General features: G+C 47.7%; 1 protein-coding gene across 2 annotated transcripts in view; it reads left to right on the forward strand.

Moving 5' to 3' along the window:
- Positions 1-21,499, forward strand: part of byn (T-domain transcriptional activator brachyenteron) — a 60,919-nt gene that overhangs the window by 12,052 nt on the left and 27,368 nt on the right. The window contains exon 1 of one of the 2 annotated variants that reach the window (XM_071692893.1): positions 16,640-17,499. The exons of the other annotated variant lie outside the window; for it this stretch is intronic. Within the exon in view, the coding sequence (XP_071548994.1) occupies positions 17,252-17,499 (248 nt within the window). The 5' untranslated portion in view covers positions 16,640-17,251. Of the gene's footprint in view, positions 1-16,639; positions 17,500-21,499 lie in introns of those variants that run through there. 2 annotated transcript variants of the gene reach the window in all.

Genomic DNA, 21,499 nt, shown 5'->3' on the forward strand with positions numbered 1-21,499 from the left:
TATGACGTGGGTCAGAGGGATATATGATATGACGTGGCTGTGAGGCATGTGTTATGCTATGACGTAGTTGAGAGGGACATGTTATAATATGACCCAGTAAGCCACTACTTGTCTTTTCCCTGTCCCGTTATGGAGGGGAGACAGCTGTGTTGTGGGCCGAAAACCACGACCAGCGTCATCCCCTCCCCCGTACCAACTTGACAACGCTCGCCATCATATATATATATATTTTTTTTTTTTTTTTTTTTTATACCTCGTCGCTGTCTCCCGCGGTTGCGAGGTATATATATATATATATATATATATATATATATATATATATATATATATATAGATAGATAGATAGATAGATATAGATAGATAGATAGATAGATAGATAGATAGATAGATATAGATAGATAGATAGATTAGATAGATGTGTAGATAGAGTGACATCATTGGGCTCCAGTTAAGGTAGGAAGTGCCTGCCAGCGCCAGACCTGGAATGAGATAATTTTTAAGAACAATTATTTAACACTGGGATGTGGGAACGCCATGAACACGGTCAGTGTATACGGTAGGAACAGGAAGGTACGACACTCACGGGTATTGTAACGCCTCTGTCCCAGTGACGTATTGAAGCGCATGCGCAGGATTTTGTTTTTGGCGGCATACGTATTGGGATGCGTTTTTTATTTCATAAGGTGAAAAATGTTTATAAGAATTCCTTTATGGCCATTCTAATGCTCGATGCAGATCTTGGGGGTGTTAAGTTTGTCAGTTTAATCCATTCGCAGTAGAGAGGAGTTGATTACATGAGTGGTTGTCGTAATCTGTAAATGCAGCTGAGGACGAGTGATGAAGCGTAACACATCATGATGTGTTGTCAGGCCTCGCTGATGACCGCTGTTATAATAGCACGCACGTCGCCAGTGGTAAACATGCGATTGTCCAAGACAGACAACGAATCTGTCTTGGACAATCGCATGTTTACCAAATAGCGTCCTAACTTCGTTTCTTTGATGTATATCAACTGACTGTTATATTTCTCTCTTGTGTCTTCCCTGGTGATGTGATTATTACACGAAAGTGCACTTGGGAACTTATCGTGTTTCATTTTCCCCGTGGACTCATAGGAATATACATACATATATACTAGGTTAAAAGACGGGGGCAGCACTAGTGTAAAACTCTCTCCCCGTAACACACAAATCGTAACCACGTTACCAAATCTTAACTGCTCTACTTGGATATACAAAGGGGGGGTCAGGATGGGTAAATAAGTAACCTAATATTTTTTTTGTAATGGAAAATTTGCATTTGCGAAAGGGCCGCATCGTGGTTGGGAGGAAAGACTTGAGAAGGTTTATGGATAAGTTCCACAACTTCGAGGTTCATTGGAGAAAGACGGTCATAACACTTGAGTCGTCGGTAAGGTGAACGTACAGTTGCTTCCTGTGATTGACTGGCTGGCTTGCGGAGCAGTAGTACACAGTCGAGTTAATACTGATGGTGGAGGGCGGGATAAGAAGATGAGAACGTCTGGAGGAAATAATACGAGGTTTCTCAGAAGGCGTCAAACATAACAAAGATGATTCTTTTCCCCCGGGAAATATTTGTTGGAAATTCACACTCAATTAAGATTTCTCATTGACAGTGACTTCACACACACACACACACACACATACACACAAACACACTCCGTCCGTATCTAACCGTATCTACCCACAGCCACACACCACTAACGCACCTCCCACACACACACACACACACCGTATCTAACCAATTACCCACAGCCACACACCACTAACGCACCTCCCACACACACTCCGTCCGTATCTAACCAATTACCCCCATCCACACACCACTAACGCACCTCCCACACACACTCCGTCCGTATCTAACCAATTACCCCCATCCACACACCACTAACGCACCTCCCACACACACTCCGTCCGTATCTAACCAATTACCCCCATCCACACACCACTAACGCACCTCCCACACACACTCCGTCCGTATCTAACCAATTACCCACAGCCACACACCACTAACGCACCTCCCCTCCTTCCCTTCCCTCCTGCTCACTCATCAAGCACCCAAGCCGCCCGTGGTGCCCATCTCGGTGGCAGCCGGGCCTTGCGTGGTGGGCCGCGACCATCATCAGCATCATCATCATTCCGGCAGACAGAACTGTTGCTTCACCTCGACACACAACACCTGGCTGGCTGGCCTTCCTCCTTCCCAGAACCACGGCTGCCGAAACCCTCCAGCAAGTCACACCCAGTCCTCTTGACGCAGTACCGCCCGCACGCGCCCTCCCCTTTGCCTCTGACGTCAATCCACCTACGCCTGTTAGTAAGTCACTGGGATGTTAAAGGATGGTGCAGAACCCTCCCTCCCGGCGTAGACGCCGTCGTGGGTTGGCGACCACAGCCAAGGGAGACGTTGGGCCCTGGGTATGGCACGGGTCTGGCACACTGTGACGCATCGGGAGCAGACTCAGAAATATAAACCCGATTGTAGATTGTGTGTGTGTGTGTGTGTGTGTGTGTGTGTGTGTGTGTGTGTGTGTGTGTGTGTGTGTGTGTGTTACGGGAAGAGAGTTTTGCACTCTGTTGCCCCGTCTCTTCATCTTGAACAAGTAACATGTCTTTGCTCTTTATGTGTGCACTCAGAAATACACCTTAATTCAAGGGAAATATAAACCCGATTTTAGATTTTGTGTGTGTGTGTGTGTGTGTGTGTGTGTGTGTGTGTGTGTGTGTGTGTGTGTGTGTGTGTGTTACGGGAAGAGAGTTTTGCACTCTGTTGCCCCGTCTCTTCATCTTGAACAAGTAACATGTCTTTGCTCTTTATGTGTGCACTCACAAACACACCTTAATTCAAGGCAGGTGTGTGTGTGTGTGTGTGTGTGTGTGTGTGTGTGTGTGTGTGTGTGTGTGTGTGTGTGTGTTGGCGGAGGTCCAGGTGCACTAGTCCGACGGACCTACAACTTCACACCTCACTGATATCATCATCCAAAACATCACCTTGCTCCTCCGGCTCTCATAGCTTCAGTTTTGTTTATACTCCCACCTCCAGTCACCGTACGTGGAGGGTAGGGTAGGATGCACGACCCTGTGCTGGGCTGGTCGACTGCGGTGCTTGACCACGCGTCATGACCACCACCACGTACTGGGCTGGTCGGCTTGCGGTACTTGACCACGCGTCATCGTCACCACGTACTGGGCTGGTCGACTTGCGGTGCTTGACCACGCGTCATCGTCACCACGTATACTGGGCTGGCCGACTTGCGATGCTTGACCACGCGTCATCGTCACCACGTACTGGGCTGGTCGACTTGCGGTACCCGACCACGCGTCATCGTCACCACGTACTGGGCTGGTCGACTTGCGGTACCCGACCACGCGTCATCGTCACCACGTACTGGGCTGGCCGACTTGCTGTGCCTGACCACGCGTCATCGTCACCACGTACATGGCCTCCTTCGGCTACAGTATGTCCTGAAGAGGGGCATTGCGTTGAGGAGCGGCTCAAGCCTTCAGCAGCCTCTCCTCACCACTACGAGTCGAGGGGGGTCACATCGCCCGCTGGTCATCCCACGCCGCCGCTTGGCCCCTCCAGCCTGTGGATGATGACGGGCCAACATCAGCGCAGCCGACGCCTCATTCAACATGGAGATCACTTTGGCTGAGATGCCACAACTGCAGCAGAAATTTCCTGAAAAGAATAATATCCCTCATTTTCTCTTCTGTAATAGAAAGACATGTGACGAACTATTCTCGGTGGAATGCATTTGACAAGCGAGGTGCATGGAATCCCTCAAGGCAATCCATCAACTGGAGATTACGAGAAAGATTTAGCTTCTCAGTCATTACGTAAAGATGAACGAAAGAAAATGGAGCCTCTGGCAATGACTGTGATGTCGCTTGGTGTAGTAGTATCCATACATGAAGGATTTCCGCTGGACAACAATTGCCATACGCCGTCAGGAGCCCGCCGCCTCCATCCCCCCTCCACACAACCCTCCACCTTTATTCCCTCCCACACACACACACACACCCCTCTACCACCACCCCCTCATCCCTCACCTCCTGCCCCACACCTGACTTCCTGAGAGAGTGGGAGGACCAACGATTGTGGGCCCCGCGCCGTGTGGCCCGACCTGTGACGCCACACGCTTTTACAGCTCTCGCATGACGCGGCCGAAACCTTCATCCCCCGACAAACAAGATGGACAAACCAGATACATTCATCAACATTAATACCTCTGTCTTTTCTGGACGTGCAAGCCACGGAGGCTAGCGGCTGGCTGGAGGACGTGTGCCTTCCCAGCCTGGTCAATGTTCAGTGGTATAAGGCAATCTAAGACACCTCTTGTTATTCAGTTGTTCCTGAGCCAACAACGTATACGTGATCCCTAATGATGAGTCTGTGGGTTCTGCATGGTCTAGGTTGAGTCGTGAGTTCGACTTCATCATTGATGAGTCTGTGGGTTGTAGTATATACTCAGTGATGAGTCTGTGGGTTCAAGATTGTACGTGGGGAAGCGCTGGTTTAGCAACAGGGTTGGGGGCTGATCCCTGGAGTAGCTTGCCAGATGCAGTGGTTGGGGCTGGAAGTTTGCTTAAAGCATTTTAAGAATAGGTTCGACAGGTATATAAGCTCCATGGGCTGATTGTAGAAAGCACCCGCCTAGCATGGGCCCAGGAGGCCTTTTAGGGAGTGCAGTATCTTATGTTCTTACATAGTCACTCTTAAATGTGTATGATTATATTTCGGTGGAGATAATGAATACAATGATCCACGTGGAGATAAGATAAGAGCTTGACGGTGGAAACTGTTTATCACGTCCTGTGGCATGGAGGAGACACCAGCCGGCAGCGTTGGTGGTGTAGGGCCCTGTCACACTGCCTCACTGCAGCGTTGTCTGTACCCTGCTGATGGTGGGGCAGGTTCCTCTCTCACTGCCTCATCCCTGGCATACAGTAACATCCACCAGTGTCGTTAGCCTGTATGTCCTCATTGTCGAGTTTTCCTTCCCTCCCCAGACGTCGTCTGTGCCTTCTCGTAGACCGTGGGCTCGGTCTTAGCCATCAGCCATCAGTTCCATTTACCAGTTCGAAACCCCCCGTAACCGCCAGTTAAAGTTATCATTTAATTGTCCCAGCACGCTGTCTACATGGTTGCGTCACTCGTCACAGCCTCATAGCCACCGCTAACAGCCCTCCAGTCATTAGTACCAGCCCTCAGCCACCACTCCCAGCCCTTCAGTCACTAGTACCAGCCCTCAGCCACCAATCCCAGCCCTTCAGTCACTAGTTCTAGCCCTCAGCCACTACTCCCAGTCCTTCAGTCACTAGTTCTAGCCCTCAGCCACCACTCCCAGCCCTTAGTCACCACTCCCAGCCCTCTTGTCACTAGCACCAGCCCTCAGCCACCACTCCCAGCCCTCCAGTCACTAATACCAGCCCTCTGCTACCACTACCAGCCCTCAGCCACCACTCCCAGCCCTCCTGTCACTAGCTCCAGCCCTTGTCCACCTGCCTGAACTCCCCTCAGTCACCAGCTACGACTCCCCGCTGTCACCAGTCACAGCCGGGAGACCCAGCCAGTCCACTCCACGTCATGTTTGAGGATATGATGGAGGCATGAATTGGCATAAGCGTGGCGCCTGCGTTTGTGTTGGGCAAACAGCGCATCAAGGGCGGCCCGGCCAGCGCAGCTAACCATTGCCAGGTAACGCGGGCCGCCGCCGCCCCCGGTGTAGATACACCACAACCGAGAACTACAGCTAACGAACGGGGTACTAACAGGTAACATGGGTAAGTAGCAGCGGTAGCAAGGGGGACGTCCAAGTAGCACTGGTAACGGACAAGTAACCCGAGATACGGCCATGAAGTATAAGTCGCCCTGAGCCAAGTGGACCCGGAGTCTACGGCCAGGAAGTATAAGTAACACTGAGCCAAGTGACCCTGGGTCTGCGGCCCTTCCCCTGAGGTAGGTCTACTTACATCCTTCTCCTGAGATAGGTCTACTTACATCCTTTCCCTTAGGTAGGTCTACTTACATCCTTCCCTGAGGTAGGTCTACTTGCATCCTTCCCAGAGGTAGGTCTACTTACATCCTTTCACTTTTGTAGGTCTACTTACATCCTCCCCCCCTGAGGTAGGTCTGCTTACATCCTTCCCCTGAGGTATGTCTACTTACATCCTTCCCTAAGGTAGGTCTACTTACATCCTTCCCCTGAGGTAGGTCTACTTACATCCTTCCCCAGAGGTAGGTCTACTTACATCCTTTCCCTGAGGTATGTCTACTTACATCCTTCCCCATGGATAGGATTACTTACATCCTTCCCCATGGGTAGGTCTACTTACATCCTTCCCCTTAGACAGGTGATTGGTGATTCACCAGGCGCAATTATTTATTTTTTTTCTGTTTTCTTTGGCTTTTCCGAGGATCATCTGCAGGATTTCATCTCTGTCGTTTGTGGTCTAAATCTCTTCGTTCTAGGTGGCGGCTCCGTAGATTACGAATAGGCAACAGGTCTATCGATGTGAGGGTCTTTTTGCACAGAGGATTATGATCGGTCTTATTATATATATATATATATATATATATATATATATATATATATATATATATATATATATATATATATATATATATAAGGACGAGGCACAGAGCACCCGAGAGTTGACTCTGTTGGGAAATTCTTCGCTTGATCTTGAAGATTTCTTGTGCAAATATTTCATTTGCGTTAACGAGACGTGTTTCGCATTACTACAGCAATATTATCTTTAATTTCAGCTCTTGATTTGAATATTACTAAAGCTTTATCTAAATGTACCACAAAACTCCTGCCTCTGTTTAAACACCTGTTTGTAGTTTGCAGTGGTTCTGCAGATGCATGTTTCTGCAATGTCCTCTCCCTAGAAACACTTTCTACGTGAGAGAACAGATGTTTCAGCTGTTCATTCGGACATCATCCCGCTCGAAATGGGCGCGTCAGGAGACCCTGTGTTCTTTTGTAGGAAACGAAGCGACAGACACAACCGAGTCCCCACCTCACCTGCACACTTGCTAGAGGAGAGGGAACCAGAGGATGTCCATCACAGTTTACTAACAATGGAGTCCGGACGGCCCTCCTCACAGTTTTCCCTGCTGGTTGCTACACACACACACACACACACACACACACACACACACACACACACACATGATGTTCCTCAGTGTTTCCACGGCACCCTAGGAGGGGCTGGGATGAAAGTCACAGAGGTATGTGAGCAAACACACGTCGGCAGGGTTCCCACGGGCCGGGGGAAAGGTTTGGTGAGGTTTCGTTCGGTTCTGATGGTCGGGGTGAAAGAAAAAAAAAACAAAAAGGACTCAAGGGGGAGCATAAAAGTTACTTCCACGTAGCATCTCTAAAGTAGCGCGGCCGTTTCAATGTGTTACTTAGTGACGTTTACACGTAAGATAGGTATCATTGTTAAGTAACACGGGTAACGCTCCCCCACACGCACTTTACAGCACTTTTAGTATGTTGGTCGGCTCTGTTGGGTGGCGTACTTGTTAATAAGTAACGCCACCAGGTAACGGAGTAGGACGGTGTTAGCCTGGTAACCAGTAAGGAGCGGAGCCAGGTAAGGAAGGTGTCAAATCTGCTGAACACCAGTAAAGTAACAGTAGCTTCGTAACAAGGTTTTGCATCGCTAGTTAACGCGGTCGGGTCACAGATAACGCGATTTTGTCACACAAGTGCATTTTGTTGTGGGGGTTATAGATATAACGCAGTCAGGGCACAGAATCAGGTCACAGAGCTGGGTCACACACACACACACACACACACACACACACACACACACACACACACACACACATACACATGTAGGTCTTACAACCAGGTCACACAACCAAGTCTTACAAACTGGTCACAAAAGTCATGTTGTAACAGGGGGGGGGGGGCGCCCTTAAGATACACCGCAGGATTAACACAGCGAATTAACACAGTCATGTAACCGAGCCATGTCCTGCAGCATGAGAGCACAGGGAGATAGCAGAGCTAGCGTAGCCAGGGGTGTAACACAACCAGGTGGTTTAGCGCCAGCCACAGACTACGGAGGCAAGAGCAAGGCTGATATGTATGTTGTGTCGCGGGCACTTAGCATCACATGCTCGGCACCTCGAGGCCTTGAGGCCTGGGTGTTGTCTGTTTCTTTCTTTACACCGCTTAACTTTGGAACTCTTTTCACCCTCTCATGTCTTACCAAGAGTTACTTTCTGAATCTTTTCAAGAGGAGTTTTTTTCCCCCCGCATCCTGCATTACTCTTGTATTGTTTTTAATGTCTTCGCCTTGTTTATATATCACTTTAGCTCTTTTTATAGTCTATTTAAGGCCTGGCCTCGGATGAGAGGGGCGGGGCTCTGTCCGTGAGCGCGTAGCCTTCGCTTGTGTGTCATTCGTGAGAGACTCCCGGGTATGAGGCGGGTCTGCTTAACTTGGGGGAGGTCCGTGGAGTGTGGTGTGCGCCAGCGGAAGGAGAGGGGCTGAGCTGAGCTGAGAGATGGTTGGTTGGTCTGGTTTGTGAGAAGGACTGAGAGAGAGAGAGAGAGAGAGAGAGAGAGAGAGAGAGAGAGAGAGAGAGAGAGAGAGAGAGAGAGAGAGAGAGAGAGAGAGAAGCTGGGCTTGGCTTGGCTTGGAGAAGGTTAGCATGGGCTTAGAGAGGGCTTGATTGGGTTAAGGAAAAGGCTGGACGTGGGTGAGGAGGGGACTTAGCTGGGCTGGGCTGGGCTGGAACACACACACACACACACACACACACACACACACACACACACACACTTTATACTGTAGTCGGTTTGTTTATGTGAGTGTGAGGTGTATTGACACACTTTTGTCTCCCAGCATCCAAGTGCTGGCTGAGGGGGGCGCCCCCCATGATTGGACCAGCCAGCCTGCCAGCTTGGCTCTGACGCTGGTTGCTGCACCCACGATCGTGATTTGATGTAGTGGTTGGTGATGGTGTCGTGGGGAGGCCACGTCACTGCCGGCCAGAGCCGCTGGGCTACACACACACACACACACACACACACACACACACACACACACACACACAGCTGACGTGGTGATGGCCGCCGCCGCTCTGCCTGTGTTTGTGTTTCCGATTAGACCCTCACTACCACTACCCTCCCCTCCCTCCCTCACACAAACCCTCCCCTACCTCCACTCCCGTCACCCAACCCCCAACACAAAACACCCCCCCTCCCCCTCACCTCCCTCCAGTCTCCCTTCCACCCCAACCTGTGGCCAAGGTGTGTGTGTGTGTGTGTGTGTGTTGGTCCATCCTGCAGCCCTGGCTACACGCTCTTGCCTCCTCCCCTGCCCTGTCCACAGGTCTTGCCAGCACCACACCACCGTCAGTACCACACCACCGTCAGTACCACACCAGCAGCACCACACCACCGTCAGTACCACACCAGCAGCACAACACCACCGTCAGTACCACACCAGCAGCACCACACCACCGTCAGTACCACACCAGCAGCACCACACCACCGTCAGTACCACACCAGCAGCACCACACTACCGTCAGTACCACACCAGCAGCACCACACCACCGTCAGTACCACGCTAGCAGCACCACACCACCGTCAGTACCACACCAGCAGCACCACACCACCGTCAGTACCACACCAGCAGCACAACACCACCGTCAGTACCACACCAGCAGCACCACACCACCGTCAGTACCACACCTAGCAGCACACACCACCGTCAGTACCACACCAGCAGCACACACACCACCGTCAGTGACCACACCAGCAGCACCACACCACCGTCAGTACCACACCAGCAGCACACACCACCGTCAGTACCACACCAGCAGCACCACACCACCGTCAGTACCACACCAGCAGCACCACACCACGTCAGTACCAACACCAGCAGCACCACACCACCGTCAGTACCACACCAGCAGCACCACACCACCGTCAGTACCACACCAGCAGCACAACACCACCGTCCAGTACCACACCAGCAGCACCAGCACCACCGTCAGTACCACACCAGCAGCACAACACCACCGTCAGTACCACACCAGCAGCAGCCGCACCACCGTCAGTACCACAGCCTAGCAGCACCACAACCACCGTCAGTACCACACCAGCAGCACAACACCACCGTCAGTACCACCAGCACCACACACCGTCAGTACCACACCAGCAGCACAACACCACCGTCAGTACCACGCTAGCAGCACCACACCACCGTCAGTACCAACCAGCAGCACCACACGTCAGTACACACGCAGCAGCACACACACGTCAGTACCACACCAGCAGCACTACACCACCGTCAGTACCACACCAGCAGCACAACACCACCGTCAGTACCACACCAGCAGCACTACACCACCGTCAGTACCACACCAGCAGCAGCGCACCACCGTCAGTACCACACCAGCAGCACAACACCACCGTCAGTACCACACCAGCAGCAGCGCACCACCGTCAGTACCACGCTAGCAGCACAACACCGTCAGTACCACGCTAGCAGCACACACCACCGTCAGTACCACACCAGCAGCACCACACCACCGTCAGTACCACGCTAGCAGCACAACACCACCGTCAGTACCACACCAGCAGCACCACACCACCGTCAGTACCACGCAGCAGCACACACCACCGTCAGTACCACACCAGCAGCACCACACCACCGTCAGTACCACACCAGCAGCACCACACCACCGTCAGTACCACGCTAGCAGCACCACACCACCGTCAGTACCACACCACCGTCAGTACCACACCAGCAGCACAACACCACCGTCAGTACCACGCTAGCAGCACCACACCACCGTCAGTACCACCAGCAGCACCACACCACCGTCAGTACCACACCAGCAGCACCACACCACCGTCAGTACCACGCCAGCAGTACCACACCACCGTCAGTACCACACCACCGTCAGTACCACACCAGCAGCACCACACCACCGTCAGTACCACACCAGCAGCACCACACCACCGTCAGTACCACACCAGCAGCACAACACCACCGTCAGTACCACACCAGCAGCACCACACCACCGTCAGTACCACACCAGCAGCACCACACCACCGTCAGTACCACACCAGCAGCACCACACCACCGTCAGTACCACAGCAGCAGCACAACACCACCGTCAGTACCACGCTAGCAGCACCACACCACCGTCAGTACCACGCTAGCAGCACCACAACACCGTCAGTACCACACCAGCAGCACCACACCAGCAGCACCACACCACCGTCAGTACCACGCTAGCAGCACCACACCACCGTCAGTACCACACCAGCAGCACTGGTAAACACACCACCAGAACCACCTAGCACACACCTCACCAACACCTCCCAGTTACCACACCACCATCACACCACCAGACATTCTTCCACCACCACCACACCACCAGACATCCTTCCACCACAACCTCACCACCAGACATCCTACCACCACAACAACACCACGAGACATCCTACCACCACAACAACACCACGAGACATCCTACCACCACCAACAAACCACCAGACATCCTACCATCACCGACACACCACCAGACATCCTACCACCACCACACCACCAGACATCCTACCACCACCAACACACCACCAGACATCCTACGACCACCAACACACCACCAGACATCCTACGACCACCAACACACTACAAACAACACACCACGCCACCCATCACCACCAGCACATCTCCAACACTTCACTTCCGTCACCGCGCCACCTACCATCATATCCCCCTGCACGCCCCAACATCACATCAACACACCATCACTCCTCACTGCCAACACCAATTTTTTTTTTCCACCTGGAGCATCACACTGCCAACGTCTCACGGGTGTTGGCTGTAGTATGTTGGTGCTCATGCTGGCAGTGTGTCCAGCCATGATGGTCATAGTGTGTGTGTGTATGTGTGTGTGTGTGTGTGTGTGTGTGTGTGTGTGTGTGTGTGTGTGTGTGTGTGTTCGCGAATAAACATTCCGTTCCACCAGAATCTGTTGCCATACCTCTGGACAGTTCTCAAATTAGGTGTTGGAAGAGGTGTTGGCATGGTGGCACGGGGTTATTGTGGGCCGGGCTTGTCATACCAGGCGTACCGTTGTGGGTCGTGCTGAGAATGTACCTCTTGCCCGCCACTGTTGGCAGTGGTGGTGTCTGCCCCTTACCACCAGTGGTCCTGGTGTCACCCGCCACTGTTGGCACTAGTGTTGTCTGCCTCTCACCACCGGTTGTGCTGGTGTCACCCGCCAGTGTTGATACTAGTGTTGTGGTTCGTGGTTGTGATTCTGATGTCCATCACTTGAATAAAGATCGTACGTTAGAGATAACAGAATAACTTTAACATTTCTGTCTGCACGTGAACTCGATATAGGCCCATAGATGTATCACACGTGCTGTTTCCTCTATATTCATATCACTGTGACTGAAAGACGACTTAAAAACCGTAAATTAGAATCAGAAGTACAAGTGTCAGACTCTAATTATGTTAAATCATCCGACACCTCCCCTTTAAGTAAGGATAATTGACAATACCAAAGTAAACCCCAAAGGAATTAGATTACTTGAAGCAAGAGAGTCATTACCCAGCCATTTGATCCCTTACATAGAGAAGACTTAAGCTTGAAGTCGATGATGATTAGGTTATGGCAAAGATCATATGTATTTTTTTTTTTTTGTTACCAATACCACTGAAGAGACTAACTCCCTGTTCCAAGGGCAGTCCCAAGTGTTAACAGATGAAAACATTTTGCAGCGTATTGACCAGCACGAAAGCGAAAAGGCGTGTGTGTCCTGATGAGTCTAAATCGAGAACAACGAAAAAAATATAATGAAAAGTAGGATCGGTAAACCTTGGACTAGAGATAAAAAATTGTCACTCGTTGTAGATGGGGTGACGAAAAAAAAAACTGGTTAACTGGCCATAAATGAAGCGCAGTGTTTAACAGCCCATCCTCAGAATGGTTAGGCGTAGCAAGTGGTGTACCGCAAGGGTGTTTTGGGACCAATGCTCTTCCTAACGTCTGCCAATAGCATTGATAACGGGCTTTGTTGTGAGCTAGCCACAGGGTTTGCAGGTGACACTAAACTGGGATATAAAACTACTATGGAAACCGAACGTCTTCGGCAGCAAGTCAGAGTAAACAACATAGGAACGATTATGCTCGCCATTGGCCAATGAATTTCCGTAGCAAGAGGCACAGAATTTCACTCACCGGCTGAGTAAACGTTAAGACAAGTTTTGGTATGAACTCTGTTGAGCCACATAGCGGATATGAGGCAGGAGACTAGTGTAATAGTCTCCTATTGAGCCACATTATGAATACGAAGAAACAGGCATGTAATGATCTCTTCTTGAGCCACGTAATGAATACGAAGAAGCAGACAGATCTTATAATCTCCGATGACGTAAAACCTATTAAGTACTGGAAGATGCACTGAAAATAAAAGAAAATGGGCATTGTAGGTAGGGTTGTGGAATTCAAGCCCAAGAAACTATAATCCTGTGTCAATACTTTACGGGTGAGTCCCCTAACTTTGAATGTTGTCTTCACTTTTGGTCGCCCGTTATAAGGAGAAAGCAGAGATTTGTGAGTTGGGTACGGAGTCGATTCACAGTCTGAGAGACCAAAGATATGAACACCTGCGCGACCGTCAAATAATCTTCCATAAAAGAGAAGATTATTTGAGATCAGGTGATATAATCCAAGTGATCAAAATTATATCAAAGACAGGCTTAATATAGACAGCTACGTAAGGCTAGATAAATCCCATTACACTTGTAGTTAATGTATACAAACTCATGAGTAAGCTTTGTTCCAAAGGAGTCAAAGTGTACTTCTTCCTCGAGAGCACTTTTTTTTTTTTTTTTTAAATGACTAACAAGAGAGTTGACAACAGCGCCATAAATGCGTTAGAAAAAAAAAAAAAAAGACGAACGAACACCTTGCTAGAAAAGTCCTCGACTGTCATTATATTTGCGCCTGCATAGCTGTAGTTGTTTATACACATTTCTCTTCAGTTATTTATTTGTTTTAGGACTCTCTCCCCACTCAGAGGTCCGTGTTCCTGACCTCTTATGCTATGACGGGCAGCTTCGAAAGGAATTGCTTGCATGTTCCTTTTGAATTCATGTATAGGTTGTTTTTTTTGCTTCACTTATATAGATTGTAGGTAATTTTTTCCTCAATCTTATTGATTGTAGTGAATTCGCTAGTGTTGAATTGGTTCAGAAGTCGTATATATAAGTATTTATCTGCGGATGGTTTTTTCTATTTGAAGTTTCATGTGTAAGACATGGAGGAGTTCTGTTATGTGTACACAACATGATAAATGAAATAAGGAGTTTCGTAAAGCTCACACGAGGCGATTCCCTAACTATAAAACCTTCCACGTTCACTCGAAATCTGTCGTTTCTTCGTTCAAAAGCTTGCCAGTGTATTTGCATTGACGTGTGATTGTTGGTTTGATGTGTCACGTACACGTCCACCGGCCTGGGTCCGACGCTGACAAGACTCAGTGAGTCATTATTTCTGTTCACGCTGAATACATCCCACTAATTTATTACGTAGCTGACTTATTTATCTAAGACATTTCCATAAAATAGCTAATATGGATTTAAGAAGGTTGTGCCTCAGTAAATTTGTACTTGATACGCAAACATGTGTGTGACTGAAGTGGTAAATATATATATATATATATATATATATATATATATATATATATATATATATACAGAGCCTAGCAGTTAGCATTCCTGCCTCTTGCACAGGGGTCCCGGGTTCGATCCTGGCTGTTGGAGGTTTTTATGTTCTCATTATGAAGGTGCGCGTTTCTATGCACTTTATTCGTGTATATATATATATATATATATATATATATATATATATATATATATATATATATATATATATATATATATATATATATATATCACCTAGAGTAACATACCTGTAACCCGAACAACGTCCATCAGCTGCTGGAGACCCCCAGTGTGCTAGCAGACATTCCTCACATTTATCAAGGGGTTTAGCGAACATTCTAAGGATGGTAAGCGTGTGGGTGAGAATGAGAATATTAGCGTTCTTATGACACACCAAGACATTGTAGTGTCGGTGTGACACGGGAGGCGAAAGGGGGTAAATGCTAGTTGTGACACTTGACACCTCTCTCTCTCTCTCTCTCTCTCTCTCTCTCTCTCTCTCTCTCTCTCTCTCTCTCTCTCTCTCTCTCTCTCTCTCTCTCTCTCGGCTTACAGCGTGGCCATATTCAGGATCACGTAATGATGAAGATAGTAATGGTAATGATAATCTTTTTCTTTTCTTACCCGTTTGTCGTCGTCGTTTCCCGCCTTAGCGAGGTAGCGTCAGGATCAGACGACTGGGTCCTGGGGGGGGGGGGGGGGGGGGCGAAGTCTTCGCTTGGTTTCATCTGTTGCTTTGGGAAAGTAATGTCCACAATACATGGGTTGCAGTTTTTCTCCTCTATCCATTGAAAATGATAACAGTAATAATGATAATAATGATGATAATGATAATGATAATAGTGATGATAATGATAATTGTGATAATCATAATGATAATATTTTTATTATTATTATTATTATTATTATTATTATTATTATTATTATTGTTATTATCATTATCATTATTATTATTATCATTTGTAGTAGTAGTTGTAGAAGTAATTACAATTTTCTCATTCTCTATGAAGTTTATCAATACTCTCTCACCCCATCTATAATTTGTTCTCTTATTCAGATGTCTCATCGTTCTCCAGACCACGTACAGCTTTCTTCCGTACTCCTCCCAGTCACTCGCAGTTCTTCCCTTTTTCTTTTATTAGCAGTTTAACTTCCTCATCACACCCCTTAATTCCCTGTCTCACCGTCCACATCCCATCTTCTACTTGCTTACTCTTCACCTGCACACAGAAGGTTTGCCTCCCTGAGTGTCTCCCACTCCATTTCTTTTTTTCATTAACTTTCACCTTATGCCAATCTCCACTCAACCTCTATTGTATTCTCTGCAGGCAGGCTAAATTTCCTGATCCACTCACTTTCACCACGTCATTCACACACGCCATTCCGTCTTTCCCTGAATTTGATACTCTGGTTACATCCACACACATTCAGACCCCCTAGGGCCCCAGCCTTCGAGTCCAAAATCCCGCAACGCCAGCAGATGCCTGCTGTGCCTTCGGAGAAAATTCCAAACTTGGCTCCTCCCTCTGTTCCTTCTTTTGGAAAGCGATCGTACAGGAGGGGAGGAGGATTTCCAGCCCCCCAAGCTCTTGCAGACTACACCATCTGCTGCTGTTAAAACTGTTATCAGTAATACCCACCCTAAGCACATTTGTGTCCTATGATAATTTGAGGTGAATTTACACGTACGTATTTGTCTGTAAGGCACACGCCATTTGCTCTCAAAATCATAATTTCTTAATTTTTCACATGAATGTAAAACAAGAATTAATGTATGATTGAATTAGTCCCTGTTCATTTTGAGATAAGGGAGGTTCTGCTATGTTTACAGTTCAATAAGCATCCTTCAGGACATACGGAGCAATTCACAGGTGTGCGTTCCCGTGTTCTGTGATATTTTCCAGCGCTCCCGTCCTTCCCCGGGTTCAGATCGGAGTGTTAAAAGTCGAGGGGTTGGAACCCTTCCGCCAACAAATTATCCTTCACCAACAGTCAAACATTTTCCATCGCTGAGTAAAGTCTTCAGCGGAAGCGTGCGACGCGGGAGGAGGCGGGGCATAGTGATGTCAGTGCGTCCTGGACCAATCCTCTCCGCTGGGGAGCGTGACGTCACCCGGTCCCTCTGGCCCAATGACACTTCCTCCGGCTGGAGCGACTCTGTGATTGGCCGGGTCAGGTCCCTGCCGCTGGGCCGAGAGACAAATGACATATGCTTTGTCATATATTCCAGTACAATCAACCTGTTGAATCAGAACGAGCGTGACAAGTGTCAGGGGCAGAGTACCACCACCCTTAAGGTTCAGTAGTACTACGATCGCTCGCTAGGAGGCCCCTTAATCACGAGTTCTTGAGTAAAAAAAAAGGAAAGAAAAACATCCCCTCCGTTTACCCCATTATCGTGTGTGTTTGTGAGAACGTTCTGTTGTTTTTGACGACTTGGGGGTTTGATTTTTTTTTTTTTTTTATCTAAGACTGCGACTCCACTTCGATATAGCCTGCTTCGTGCCACGATGCTAAAGACTGAGAATATGCACAAGCTGCTGACCTCAGACGGGTGCAACAAGATCAAGACGGAGGCTCTGCATCATCATCATCAGCAACACCACCACCACCAGCAGCAGCAACAGCAGCAGCAGCAGCAGTCTTCGGCGTCTGCAGCGCCCTCAGGAGTGGAGCCCACTGTCATCCTGGAGGACCGGGAGCTCTGGACCCGGTTCCAGGCGCTCACCAACGAGATGATCGTCACCAAGTCTGGCAGGTGAGGCGGCCGCAGTTCCCAGTGTCCTCTTGTACGTGAGGAATTATCGGGTATGGAGACGGTGGCGACGCCGCGCGGGGACGCTAAGCCTCTATACAAAGGGCGCCGATAAAAGCCGAGTCGACGTTGTCCGCCAGATTTTTATGAGCGGCCTCATGAAGGGCACCTTCTTCTGCTCGACCTAGTAATAAAGCACAGTGTACCTCGAGCCCTGACTCTTAAAGACACAGAAATCAACGCTTAATTGTCGTTTAATTTCGACAATTTTCGTCAAATTGCATCACATGTCCGGGCTCGTAGCTCTGTGCATACAAGCTCACGTCCTGCAGGTTGAGCACTTGTTGAACTAATTAGTCAGTCGTACACGCCTCTTGCCGAGTTTGGGCTGTTGAGACAAGCGGTAGTATACATCTGTGTTGAGGGGCTGCTGCTCGGCCGTGGCCAGCGCCCGCCGCCCCTCCTCACGTAAAAACATTATATGGCCTCCTCCCTTTTAGCCACGGCGTCAATATACTGTTAATTTACTTTCATGAGACTAATTTACGTAATGTACTTACGCTGTCCACTTACACCTGTGGGAGTTTAAGTGTGGCGCCTGATGAATATGGAAAGTGTTGGCGTCCGGTTCGATAATACCACAGTTCTCATTGCTCCTCGCCCGCCGCCGCTGCCGCCCTTATCTACCTCTCCAGTGCACCTTATCATAATGTATCGGACGGAGGCGCCCCTCGCTCTCAGGCTACAATTCAGTCGTTAAGTTTTCAGAAATTTAAGATTTTTTTTTTTTCTAAAGCCTCGTCTTGTGTGTGTTTTGCCTTGCGTGTAAGGCAAGGCTGAGTGTCTCCACCGTGGTGGTGTTCACGCCTCCCGCGCTGCGGCAGGGGATCCTCTCCTGCACCGCCTGCCCTGCGTCAGTCGTAATATTGAAAGAAACTGTTAAATGAACGTTACTTTTAGCGCGACCAACTGATTTTCTTACCCGTGGGTGCAGCGGCTTCCACCGTCGGGGCGGTAGTGGCGTCCCCGTCAGCGCCTCACTCAGCACCTCGTAACTTACGGTCTGTCCTGGAAGACCCCGCCTCATCCCTCACCCCCTAACAAGCTGGGAAAACTCACACAGCTCCTTGCTGCTGCGAGTCTGCTCCGACCGCGTCAAGCCGAGGTCGTGCGCGCGTGCAAGGGTCGGGAGGAGGTCGGCGGTGATCGGGATGCGGCGGGGTTTTATAACAAGCCTAATAGCGTCCGCGGGTGAAGGGCTGCAATAAAACCTCCCTTTGTAGTCGCCGACGTCTCGCCTCGTCTGCTTGCACCCATGACTTACTCCCTCCCTCGCTCCCTCCCTTCCTCCCCCGCGATAACACCGGCTCGCCGTCAGTACCTTTAGCCTCTTCTCTAACGTCTTCAGGAGAGCCATATCGACTCCCCCCGAGGGAGTCGCTGAAGATTCTCCTGCCACCCGACGGTTTTTCCGGGGTCTCTCCGTCACACTGTGGGTGTCTGTGATCGCCCACCTGGCCTCTCGTCCCTTGAGTGACACAAGTGGATGGTGATGAATAAACGGATATTGATAAATAACTGCTGATGAATAGAAGGGATCCATGGGTTAAGGCGATTGAGTAACGGTGGATGTTGGAGGATTTTGATGATGGATGAAATTAGACTTAGATGAAGAGGCGGGTGTGAGTGAGAGAACGGTCAGAAGTGGACAGTGTTTAGTGAGGATATTGCCACGATTGGCGAGTTACCTGAAGACCTGTTCATATAGAAGCAGAAGCCGATTTAGTTTCGTACGCAAGGGCTTCGTGCCTCCTGGAAGACGAGTGATCCACTGATTAATATCGAAAGAAAAAAAAAGAGCATAAATTGATTAATGATATGTTGATGCCAAGAGCTAAATGACTCCTGAACAGTAGTTATCATTTGATATAGATGTATAGCTTGATGGTGTATTTGAAGATATGAAACTCGCTAACACATGTGTCAGTTAATAAGTATGAAAGGATGGTTCGTAAAATGTTTTTTTTTTCTATCATCTACCAGCGTCATTAAGGGGTCGTCAACCTCAAGTGAAACCTACCAGTCGAAAATCTTGAAGAAAAAAAGAAACCGAATATAGAAAATTTATCTGGTTCCTGGGGAATTACTAATGTCTTTATTAAGAGTTAATGTACATAGGAAAATGGTATTAAGTGATGTACTAAACAATCTAGTGTGATTCAGTATTGATAGGTAATCGAAGTCAAGTAATTCTAAAGGTGTTGAATATAGACCCGCATAGGTTCGAATCCTGGTTGTGGCACTCAGTCCACAGTTCACTCAGCTGTTCATCTTCCGCAATATGAATAGATATTCTGATGCAGTATAACTGATGATGACTGGGAATAAATAAATATTCTGATGCAGTATAACTGATGATGACTGGGAATAAGTAAATATGCTGTAACTGATGATGACTGGGAATAACTAAATATTCTGATGCAGTATAACTGATGATGACTGGGAGTAACTAAATATTCTGGTGCAGTATAACTGATGATGACTGAGAATAACTAAATATTCTGATGCAGTGCAACTGATGACTGGGAATAACTAAATATTATGATGCAGTATAACTGATGATGACTGGGAGTAACTAAATATTCTGGTGCAGTATAACTGATGATGACTGGGAATAACTAAATATTCTGATGCAGTGCAACTGATGACGGGATAAATAAATATTCTGATGCAGTATAACTGATGACTGGGAATAACTAAATATTCTGATGCAGTATAACTGATGATGACTGGGAGTAACTAGATATTCTGATGCAGTATAACTGATGATGACTGGGAATAGATAAATATTCTGATGCAGTATAACTGATGATGACTGGGAGTAACTAAATACTCTGATGCAGTATAACTGATTGTGACGGAATAACTAGATATTCTGAATTAGTATAACTGATAATAAATGGGAATAACGACATTCTCATGCAATTTGATTTTTGATAATTGGGAATGACTTTGTATTGTGGTGGATTATAACTGGGAATAACTAGATATTCTCATGCAATACAATGATAACTGGTAATAACGATATTCTGGCGCAATATAGTAAATGATAACTGGTAATAACGATTTTCTGACGCAATATAGTTAATGATAACTGGTAATAACGATATTCTGACGCAATATAGTTAATGATAACTAGTAATAACGATATTCTGACGCAATATAGTTAATGATAACTAGTAATAACGATATTCTGACGCAATATAGTTAATGATAACTAGTAATAACGATATTCTGACGCAATATAGTTAATGATAACTGGTAGTAACGATATTCTGACGCAATGTAGTAAATGATAACTGGGAATAGATACGTAGTGTGGTGCAAGAAAACATGATGATGCTTATAGTAACTAAATATTGTGAGATTTTGATTAATAATATACCTGGAATAACAAAATATGATGCAGTTGATAACACCAGGAATATCTGGAAGTGATACAAGATAGCTAATAATTAATACGAGTTACTGGATGTGATGCAAGGTAACTAATAATCGTACCGGGAATAACTAGATGATAGGATAATTAACATGTGGATTATGGGATAATGAATAACTGAAGGGGTTATGGTTATATAAAATGTAGATAATTTGTCTAGATTATAGTTTGACTGTGTTGATGATATTTATGGTTTCGTGGTGATATATATATATATATATATATATATATATATATATATATATAATTTTTTTTTGAAACTATTCGCCGTTTCCCGCGTTAGCAAGGTAACGTTAAGAACAGAGGACTGGGCCTCCGAGGGAATATCCTCACCTGGCCTCGTTCTCTGTTCCTTCTTTTGGAAAATTAAAAAAAAAACGAGAGGGGAGGATTTCCAGCCCCCCGCTCCCTCCCCTTTTAGTCGCCCTCGACGACACGCAGGGAATACGTGGGAAGTATTCTTTCTCCCCTATCCCCAGGGAGGGACAATATATATATATATAT

Source organism: Panulirus ornatus, chromosome 55 (genome assembly GCF_036320965.1).
Source record: "Panulirus ornatus isolate Po-2019 chromosome 55, ASM3632096v1, whole genome shotgun sequence".
NCBI lineage: Eukaryota > Metazoa > Arthropoda > Malacostraca > Decapoda > Palinuridae > Panulirus > Panulirus ornatus.